At 44.2% G+C, this 11,301-nt stretch overlaps 1 protein-coding gene across 1 annotated transcript; it reads left to right on the top strand.

Moving 5' to 3' along the window:
- Positions 1-2,717: 2,717 nt before the first annotated feature.
- FUT10 (fucosyltransferase 10) lies at positions 2,718-9,810 on the top strand (the record flags this gene model as incomplete). Its single annotated transcript, XM_080637137.1, has 4 exons — positions 2,718-2,798; positions 3,535-3,820; positions 7,761-8,596; positions 9,586-9,810. The coding sequence occupies 4 exons, from the start codon at positions 2,718-2,720 to the stop codon at positions 9,808-9,810; spliced, it is 1,428 nt and encodes a 475-aa protein (XP_080493263.1).
- Positions 9,811-11,301: the final 1,491 nt, after the last annotated feature.

Raw genomic sequence — 11,301 nt, 5'->3', positions numbered from 1 at the left:
TGAGACAATCCAAGTCCTCGTCAGGATCGCACCCGCCAAAATAACGGCAGTGTTGAAAAAAAAACCCCGCCAAACCAAACCAAAACGCCGAGAGCGCAGTTATGCCAACTGCATAGCAATCAGTGACAGCGTCGGATTTATTTTGGGTGTATGTGTGTGTGCGGTGTTGCAGTGCGGAACTTGCAGGAAGCGCAGCGCGGAGTGGAAGCGATGCCGCTCTCAAGCCGATTCCCCGACCGAGCTGCCCGTCGGGGCCGTGGGGACCCCGAAGACAGCCCCCCACAGCCGCCCCGCAGCGCGGTGGGCGGAGGGAGGCGGGATGCGCGCCGCCCCGCGCAGCGCTGGCCCAGCACCCGCCCCCCGGGCCTGGAGGTGCACAAACTGAAAGTACGACAAACAACAAAACCACCCCAAACCCGCCTCAGAGGCACGGCGGCGGCAGGGCGGCAGCGGCTTGTGAGTACAGCGGCTAGCGCCCCGGCCCGCGGGAGCGCAGCGGGACGGGATGAGCCTCAGGAGGCGATGGGGGGCAGATCCAGCTCCGCTGGTTGCTGTAGAGATGCAGCGGGGCAGGGCTGGAGAGAGAGGTGGCAGGGAGAGCTGGTAGGAAGTTTGGAAGGACCTGCAGGGAGCTGCTGCTTCCGCAGGACAGCCGGAGGGGGCGAGTTATCCTCCTTCACTCAAGCCCTCGGGGCTTCCGCTTGGCCTGGCCGAGGTGGGAGGGCGCTGGAAGGGCATTTGCCAGCAGAGTGGGGACAGAACAGAGCCTTGTGTGGCCCGCTGACAACACGGACTGCGCCGCGCCGCGGGGTCAAACTACCGAGTGATGGACGCTGCAAACGCGGGAATGAGGGCGCCACCCAGCGCGGTACCCTGGGGCAACTGGTACAGCACACCCATGGCGTGAGCAGTTCCCCCTCTTAAAGAATACTTTAAAATGGGATAAATAGGATGGTTACTACTTTTTTTTTTTTCTTTTTTTTTTTTTTTTTTTTTTTTTACTGGGCAGGGTGTAGGGGAGCATTCAGTGGTTCATCAAAATTGTACTTTCTGTCGTGCACTGGATGATGTGTGGTATTAAAGATACTGTTCTGCTCCAAAGTATGCCTTAAGTAGATTTTCACTAAACGCAGAATTCAGCTGCTTCCCCTCCTGGTGCCCTATTTTGGCTATAATGCAGGAGGCACAGAAAATGCAGGGGCTTTACAAAATATCATACCTGACTTGAGAAGCACTCAGCTGGCAGCCTTGCACTTTGATGCACACAAAACCTTAAAAAGCAGCTGTCCCTTGCAGAGCAGAACCCTCACAGCATAGTCTCCTATGAGAATGGATGTTCATAATTCCCACAGTTTCCTGTGGGAGTGGATGAACTCATGCTGCAGTAGAAGCAGAAACAGGATGGTTTTGTTGCCAGCTCCAGAGAAGTAGTACTAGGGCAGGCAGTACTTTTGGTATCCACCCCTCTTCGTCAGGTTTTTTGAACTTTGAGAGTTGGGATTACGGTGGGGAAAGGTAGCCCGTGTATGTACATGGAGGCTGTATGATCACATACACCTTCTTTCCGTAGAAAACAAGCCTATGCCAGAGGCACATCTCCAAAAGAGGTGAGTTTTAATATAGCAATTCATTAAAAAATTTTGTGTGTGTGTTTCTGCTTTCTGAGCTTTCAGAGTACCCACACTTCTAACTTGACTGCTCTGAGTTGAGAGATAAGGCCTTACCTTCCTCCCAGCCCTTTTCTTTCTTTTTTAAAGATGAAGCTGCAATTTGCCCTTGCTCCTTTTTCAGGAATTGGGATTTTCACACAGTAACATCCAGCATGCAGCAAAACAGTGGGGCTCTGTGGAAGCTCAAAAAAGTGCTGGGGAGAGGGAAGAGTTATTTGAGGAGAGGTAGACCAGCACAGATGTGGATTACAGCGGAAGGAGAACTTGTTAAGTTTAAATACTTCTAGGTATGGCGAGAGTTTGTGTGTGTGCTGTAGAGTTACTTTCCCTGTGCATTGGGCTAGATACACTGGTGAACATAATCATAGGATGGTTTGGGTTGGAAGGGACCTTAAAGATCATCTGGTTCCAACCCCCTGCCATGGGCAGGGACACCTCACACTAGACCAGGTTTCTCAAAGCTCCATCCAGCCTGGCCTTGAACACTGCCTGGAAGGAGTGTCACTGCAGAAGGCTGCAGTGTATTAAGTCCCAAGGCAGGATAGATGTGTGCCTCCTCCATGGGCATTTTCAGGTCTTGCCCAGTGAAGGAAAGTATTTCATTGCTCACCATTTTGTGAGGCCGATGAAAACCAGCACATTTTGCCGTATAAAACTCAGGAAAATGGCTGCCTTCCCATCAGCATCTCTTTACACTGACTGCAAGGATGAGAGGATGTGTGGTCCTGCTTAGAGCGGATACCCAAATCCAGAATGACCAGAGGGACAGTAGATGCCTGGAGCTGTGTATGCAAGAGCTGTTTTGTGTGGGATGTGTTCTGGATATGTGGGTCAAGATGTGGCTCTGGCATCTTAAAGCTATGGGTAGACATCAGGCAGAGCACTGAGCTTGAGAAGGGGTCTTTGTTAATGCTGTACCCTTTTTCAGCAGCAGTCACCATGAAGAAGAGTAAGGATGGAGTGGGAAAGCCCTGCAGAAAAGGCTGAAGATAAGCTGTCCTTCATGATGCCTGGCTCTGACTGCTTTGGCAGGCCTGGCAGTGCAGCATGATTAGGATGGGGAGGAAGAAACTGTGGGCATCTTGCTTCTGCTTTGCAGTAGCCTTCTTCCTTGTGGTGACACTCCAGGTACAGGGGCAAGGGGGTGGGGCATGCATGAGATCACTCTCAAAGTATGACACAGTTCTGCCAAATGAGAGCACTGAAGGTGACAGACATTTTCTGTGCAAGTCCGTGCTTTAAGAAGAGTGTTTAAAGAAACTCTGTCAGCAGTGTTGGCCTGGTGGTAATAGCTGACATGGTAATAGCTAGAAGTGACATTGCCCAGAGAACACCTTTCTTGTATAGCAAGAATAGCTATGGATGCTGGAGGAGTTTCTCAGGAATGGTGTACCATACCTTGCCATGTTGCATTGCCTCACTCCTGCACTGCCTCCTCTGTTCATGTGCTTAGACTCATAAGGTAGCTAGGCAAGGCTGGACCCCTAGGGACATGGAAACTTCATGGATTTTTTTTTACAGCTGATTTCTAGAGGAAACTTGGCTAGTCTCTCTTGTGCTTTCTTCCAGGGAGAAAGCAGAAGCTGTGTTGTTAAATCATAGGTTGTGTGGCCTTACATCGCCACATGAAATACATGGGAAATACAGAAATGTATTTCCCACCTCCTCCTTACAAATTCACATTCAGGCTTCTGCTGTTCTGACGTAAGATCCCCTGGATGGTGGTGACTGCAGTCACTGAAATGCATGCACTTTGATGGACAGGAACTTCACATACAGACTTAGTGCTTGATGCTTAAACTCTGATTTGTCAAGCAGATGTCCTTGCCAATGACAGTGATGCACTATGTTTATTTCCCTGAAGGTTATCACTGAACTGAGCAATTCAGAGAATAAGGTGGCAGTAATCTCCAGTTTACAGAGTAGTCCAGTAAAGCCTGTGGAGAGATACGCTTTTCAGTTCAAGAAGCAGGAACTTCATAGCAGCTTCAAGGCAAAATCTGATGTAAATCAGTATCCTGTCCTGCTCTGGTGGTCTCCCCTCACTGGAGAGAAAGGGAGATTGGGTCAGTGCGGAGAGGATGTTTGCTTCTTTACTATCAACAAGACCTACCAGCACAATGAGATGACGAGAGCATTTCTGTTCTATGGTAAGGATCTGTTTCTTTTTAAAGGAGTAACTTCCCTCTTGCCCAGATTTTCTTTAGAGATTTAATATTCTAGGTGGCAATCAGTGAGAGCAGGAAGCTCACACAGCTCGTTGTGCTAAACTTTGCCTGGTGCTGAATTCCATCAGTAGAGACCCAGAGAGGCATGTTCTCTGTAAAAGTACTCTGAAAAGTGACTGCGCATGTCTGTGGTATGACTGTTGCTTTGTCTTGTGCTGCTTTCCAATTACATGTTCTCCCTCTTTATGGTAGAAAAGATGATTTCCTGTATTTGCCAAATCATGAAAAGACAGTCTGAGATCAAGCCAGCTTTTTCCAGTCTTCTGGTTTGTCAGCCCTAGCAGAGATTCTGCAATGCGTTTGTTGCCCTTGTGCAAGTCTTTTGTCTTAAAATAATGCCCTGCATCTTGGGCCAAGAGATTGCTAGCAGACTGTAAATGCAAAGTAGTGAAAGGAATCTATTGAACTGCACAGGGAGCAGCAGCTAGTGCAGCCTTCTGAGCTGCTCTGGCTCTGTTGTTTCAGAAACTTCCACTGCATGTACTGTAAAGTGAGTTTACAAAGCAAAAAAGATGTCTCTTTTAATTTTTATATTTTTCCTCACACTGTTGCTTTTCAGAGAAAAAGTTAATTTTAAGGGCAAAAATAAAACCAAAGCATTTCTGTTACTGGTAGATTCAGCTCCTTTGTGTGGTAGATGCAGAGCCCGGAATCTCATTCACTCAGTCAGGATACAGGTGAACTGGAAATATAGGAAAGAAGGACCTTAAACTTGATGGTTAACAGTGCACACAGGAGTAACAGCAAAGGAATGAGAAGCTGACCCAGATAAAGACAAGGAAAGCTGGGTTTGCATCACATGAAAGCTGTAAAGTCTGGTGGTTTTAGTCTCTGGCAGTAATTCTGTTAGTTTCAGCATTAAAAGAACTACTGCTGTTCCTTTTTAGCAGGCTTGTGGACATGCTTTACTTACTTATTTTTAAAGGACTATTTATACTGTGCAGAAGACTCCCTGTAGTTTTAAACTATTTTTTATAATGATGCTGGCTATAAACTGTATAAAGACAAGTGTCAAAATAGGCAAAAATTTTACTTACTTTTAAGCCATAACAAATGATCTCACAATGCTAAAACCTGCAGAGACAAAGGTCAAAGGTGGTATTGAAGATGATAAAAAATCATGAACACACACTCACACACATGCCCTTAATGCGCTGAGCTGTGGGCCTGCAAGAAGGCAGATTTTGGTGTTCAGAATTGCCCTCTAAACTGCCTGCTGAGTGAAAACTTGGAACATCTTCATTTCCATAATGTTGGATCAGGGCATAGTTTCATCTTTCAAAGAAACTGCATTAATTTTCCCCTAATATTTGTTCAGTGAGCTAGTCAAGAGAAGAATGATCCAAAGCTTAGAAAAAACATTATAAAAAATATGAGGTACAGATGTTATCCAGCAGCAGAAACTGCTTTTCTAGGACCACTTTCTTTTCAACAGCTTGTCCTGACTTACTGTCCTGGACTGGGAAGCCCCTAGGTGTAGCTAATGACTTTGTCAAATGCCACCATCTCCTGTGTGGAACTGAGATGTGGCATCCACTTGCTGAATTTTGCCTCTCCTTTTAAGAGGGATTCCCAACTCCACCTTTTCGGTGCCATCTGTTTTACAGAGTTTTGTCTGTAGTCTGAACTACCAATGTCAGCATGAACTGTATCTGGTGCCATGCTGTCAGAGCCCCAGGTGTGTTGTTCCTAAGGGAGGAGGATGTCAAGCTGTTCTGTGCTGGAGTATTGAGTCCTTGCAATATGAATCCTGAATAAAAGGTGTCTTCTAAGATGCAGAACTTCTCCTGACAGCATCTTTCTTATCTACACTTTGCCACATATCTAATATTTCCTAACTAATAATTAGGAAGTTGAAATTGCTTATAATTGTAGTCTTGTTGTACTTTGTTTATCCCTTCATAAGCTGCTTCTTTTCCTTTATCTCACAGGGTACAGAACATGCTGATGTTGTCTTTCCTTTAATCCTTAAAAGCTTTTTGTCTTCTTGCTGGATTAAGATTGATTATGTGTTATATTAGAATCTTTCATTGTGATGTGCTGTAATCTATAGTGCATTTTTCTTGTAAGTTTCTCTTTGCTTAATTCCTCATTTAGTAAGTTTTACTTGTTCCATTTTTCTCTCTCATCTCTTGTCTCATTCTTTCCTGCATTTTCCTTCCCTCTTCCCTGCAATATTACTTTAGAGAAGGAGCACTGTAGTGAGAGTCAGAGCTGAACTGCTGTGATTTCATTCCACAGTATTTCAGTATTGTCTGTATGCACTTCTCTTCTGGGCATCACTTAGAACAAAGTGTTTTCAAAACCAGATTTGCCTTATAAGCTTCTGACCTTCCTGTATCACTATAACACATCAAAACCAGAGGCAGTAAATAGCCTTTTTCAGTTAGTGGGACCATTTAGTGTTGAGGGCTTTGAATGACCCTTCAACGGAAAATGGAAGGTCACATATTTAGTGTCCTTAAAAAAAACCACCTGATGCTCTTGAAGAATCTTGCACTATAGGAGGTTTTTATGTTACTGGCAGCTAACATCTATCTTCACTGCAGTAGTGAAGTCTTAACATTTACTTTACAAAAGGTCATTCTTGGAGTCCTCTTGGCAGGCTCATGCAGTCACAGAGACCACTGGGCAGTTTTCCTTCTTTATGGATCAGGTTTTAGACCAAAATTCTGTGTTAGACTTCTGCTAGCTCCTTCTCTTTTCCTCATCAGTAGTCTGATGTCAAGGGTAGAACAGAGAGTGAAAAGTTGCAAGTGTGACTGGGATGGTAGACTAGCTTGTCCAAAGAGAAAAGATTCGAGGTGTTTTTGAAGTCAGCTGTTCACTGTTTGTTTCTGTTTGTGTATTTCCCTTCTTGACAATACCAGTTAAAAGTTTTGTATGTTCAGTGCTTGTACTTGTAAAAAACAGATGCCGAAGTAAAAAACAGATACAGTTACAAGACAATGAGGAACTATCTTGACAGAGACTCATCAGCTTTGCATTTAATCTGCAATAAGACCAGTCTTAGGAGTGTAGTGCAGCAGTACCGAAGGGAGAGCAAAGGTCAGATTCACAATCTGGTTACTTGAATTCAGTTTTTCACTGACTAGCCTTTGAGAAAAAGCTTCTAGGTTTGTCCTAAAGCTTTCAGCACAGCTTTCCTAAGTTGTTCTGGAGGGTCTCTCTCCTCATAGGGAGGCACAAGGAGATGCAGTTGTCTGTTTTCAGAGTTTAGATATGGTTCTTCTTCTACTATTGACACTAGTTTAAGGAGCCGTCTTCTGCCAGGAGCTGCTTCTTTTATGTATCTGATAGGCAGCCATGATACATCACCTCTTAATTCTCTCTTTGACGAAATAAATAGATTGGCTTCAAAAGTCTCTATAGTACAATGCTTTTCCAAGACATGAAGTAATTGCTGTAATTTTTCTCCTTAACTCTGTCCAGTATTTTAGCATCCTTTTCATTGTTTTGCTACTAGAACCAAATTAAGCCCTGCAGTAACCAATAGCCAATACCTCCTATTTACAGAACTGGGGAATTATTAAGCATCTTATTAGTCTCATTTCAGTGCATTAAAATGTGAAATTCCTAGTGAGCCTTTGAAATGAGGGGCCTTTAAACTTGCATGACCTGAAAGGAAACCATTTCTAATATTGACTACTGATCCCCGTTCTCTAGATTTCTTCTGCTGCCAGAAGAATTCTGTCATAATACTCTTCTGTCTTTGCCTGAATTGCTCTCTTTGCAATACTGCCTTACAATGTAATAAATGTGTTTGTTGTGGAGCTGATATTAAAACTATACTTCTGTGTCCTTGTAGTTCACATTGCATGATAGATAGGGGCAGGCTGTAACACTGTTTGCTTCTGTCTAGGTACTGACTTCAGTATAGACAGCCTACCTCTCCCTCGAAAAGACTATCATGATTGGGCTCTTTTCCACGAAGAGTCACCAAAAAACAACTACAAACTCTTCCACGAACTGACCATCACCTTATTCAACCACACTGCAACCTTTAGCCGCCACTCTCACCTACCGCTGACCACTCAGTACCTTGAGGGCATAGAGGTCCTGAAGTCGTTGAGGTACATGATCCCACTGCAGGTGAAGAACAGCCTGAGGAAGAGGCTTGCACCGCTTGTATATGTGCAGTCTGATTGCAACCCTCCTTCTGATCGGGACAGTTATGTGCGTGAGCTCATGTGTCACATTGAAGTAGACTCTTATGGGGAATGTCTACATAACAGAGACCTTCCTCAGCATCTCAGAGGTCCAACTGCCATGGATGATGGGAACTTCTATAAAATACTGGCACAGTACAAGTTCATTCTTGCTTTTGAAAATGCTATCTGTGAAGATTACATCACTGAAAAACTGTGGCGGCCACTGAAGTTGGGAGTGGTACCAGTGTACTTTGGGTCTCCTAGCATTGTAGACTGGCTTCCTAGTAACAAGAGCGCAATCCTGGTATCCAGTTTTTCACATCCTCGGGAGCTGGCCCGTTATATCAAAACACTTGATACAAACGACCAAGAATATGAGTCCTACTTGCAATGGAAACTGAAAGGGGACATTTCCAACCCAAGGCTGCTTACAGTGATGAAGGAACGCAAGTGGGGAGTGCAAGATATCACCCAGGACAATTACATTGACACCTTTGAGTGCATGGTGTGTAACAGAGTGTGGGAAAACATCAGAAGGGAAGAAAAGGTATGAGCGACTTTGTTGTTGTGTCTCAGACAGGCTTTAAAATGGCACTTGCTCAGATTTGTATCAAGAAGTTTGGTTATCAGATTTCTGGGCAACCTACAATGACTAGTAATGCAATGCCATTGGGTTGTACATCCTTATGTCAGTAGGTGTTGGCAGAAGATATGGATGCACAGCCAGAGCATGTGTTCCTCATACTGTTGCAGTGCTTGCGTTCATACACATTGACCACTGAGCTGGTGGTCATTTCAGCAGAAGGGTTGAATTGTTCAGGGGGGAGGTTTTTATCAAACTACAGAAGGTAGTCTAACTTGCTGATTCACTTTATGTGACTTGAAACATTTAGAAACAGGTAGCCCAGAGAGCTTGTGCGATCTCTGTCTTTGGGGAAGCCTCTGCTCAGTACTGCCCTAGGCAATTAGGTGTGATTTAACCTGTTTTGAAGATGGAACTGAACTAGATGATCACTAGAGGAAGTCCCTCCTGACTTAAATACTCTATGAATGTTTGGGTCTGCATATGCATGGGTAGCTTCAAACCTGTAGTGACAACGACAGGTTTGAATGTTTGGCCATTTGTTTGAATGTGGCCATTGTTTGTGGCTACATTTGATGACTAAACATTGAAACATGAATGCTTAAGCCAGATTGTGTGTTTGTGAGAGGGATTGTGTGTGTATTTTAAGATGGAAGCAGAATAAAATGATGAAAATATTACTTCTTGTCTTAGAATTTCAGTTTGGGTGGGCTGGTGCTGCTCATTTACAGCCAGACCTGATCTGATTCTCAGGCTGTTGTCAGCATGACTGGCCTTGCCCTGGACACTTTGGGAAGAGCTTCCCCTCTGACATCCACATGGACGTGGGTAGAGCTTGTGGTGGGAAGGAAAATGTCACTGGCATGCTTTAATAGTTTACTAATGGCACAGCACCTTCCTTCTGTCTCTGCCAGGGTCCCTGAATAACCCTTTTTATTTCTCCCCATTGCCAGGGATGGCTGCCCCAGAGGTGGAAAGCTCAGGTTAATCATCTGAGCTGCCCCAAACCAGAAGCATTCTCGTTCTCAGCCTCAAACCCTGGCTGGACTTCTCTCCATGAGATGTGGATACCAAGCTTTGAGCAATCCAAGAAAGAGGCCTGGGCACTGAGGCACCTGGTGGAAAGGAACAGGAATTTTACAGCTCAAGAATTTTGGATGCTTGTATTCAAAGAATAAACACAACAACTTGTAAAATAGAGTGAGCTTCTCAGAGGAGTCTGTGGAATTTTCTTTTGAGTGTCACCTTATCATCAGTAACCATAGGAAGTAGATGTGTAAGACTGAGTGTAGTATATTCAGAGCTCAAGGAGTACTAAGAAGTGTTAAATACTCGAATCACCCTGCCAGTGATATATGTATACATACATTACATACATATACATTTATATTTATGTTAATTGTCATTAGTTCAGATGTTTTAGCATTAAGGCACAGTTGTCAAGGTTGTCAAAGCTTAGTTTTAAGCACGCATCTAATTTCCATGGGGAAGATGGATCTCCCTCCATCTTTAGATACACACCTGTGTTCATGGCCTCAGGAACCCTTTTTTCCAGTCCAGGACTTTCCTTGCTGCTCTAATAGCAACAATCTGGAGAGCACCTGACACCATTGCACTGGTACAGCTTCTTTGCTGCTTTGGAGGTAGAGGAAAAAGTTGGGACTCTGCCCCTGGCTAGCTGTTTATTATCAATTTTCCTGGCATCAGCAGATTTATCAGGGACTTGGCGGGCCTTGTGTCCTGACACTGAGTGCCAATTGAAAGTACATTAGCGTTTGGCACAAGGAAGCGCCATCTGTTAGTGTCCAGAGACAGATTGAATGAAAAACGTGCTGGCTCAGATTTACCCATCATCTGCTAAAAATAAGCAAGGCACATGAATATCTCCACTCCTCAGAAACAGGACTGTCTCAATATGACTTATCTTCTTGCCTTTCTGATGATGGACTAGTATTTGTATCACATATTAACATGGAATTGTGTACTTGAAGAGGCAGGTATGAAACACTGAAGCTGGAAAGTCTTCAGTATGAACAAAGGAGAGGCAGGCAAACCTCCCTGTTTTAACACAGAAAACCTCAAATTTGTCTGACAAAGAACAAACCTTGGTAATCATGGTCATCACTTGCCAAAGGACACACCTTTGCCTGGGATGCAGACTACTGCAGTTTTCATCCCAAGTTCTTCCAGCCTCAGCCTGTGGAGGAGTCAACTTCTAAAGGATCTGCAAAATGACAGTATCTGTGTGGAGCCTGTTGGATGAGGGATGTCATTCATACACATGCCCATGTATGATGACACTGGCAAATGAAACTACTAATACGGAGTTCTTCACATTGCTGGAAATAAAGATTTTTACCTGTCCGATAATTTCCATGCAATTGTTCCTTGTAGCAGACTATTTTAAGATTGCTGACAAGCATCTTATTTTGTGAATGGGTAGCCGTAGGGAAGGATGTGAATAGCATTTACACCAAGAAATTCAGCTGCAAAATTTGCTCACCTTGGAAAAGTTTCCTCACCAGAAATTTCCTTAACAAATAGCTAGTGAATTTTGTATTACTTTTAAATCTAGCAAGAAAAAGAGCAGTTTTGTGGCCACAACCTATGCAGTATTGGTCATTGTTTCTATAAGCATGAACTTTAGCTTTGATTAGCAAAGCAGACCC

This window comes from Psittacula echo (assembly GCF_963264785.1).
Source record: "Psittacula echo genome assembly, chromosome: Z".
Classification (NCBI taxonomy): domain Eukaryota; kingdom Metazoa; phylum Chordata; class Aves; order Psittaciformes; family Psittacidae; genus Psittacula; species Psittacula echo.
Note: the sequence above shows the minus strand (reverse complement) of the source record. Positions and strands in the feature narration are given on the sequence as shown.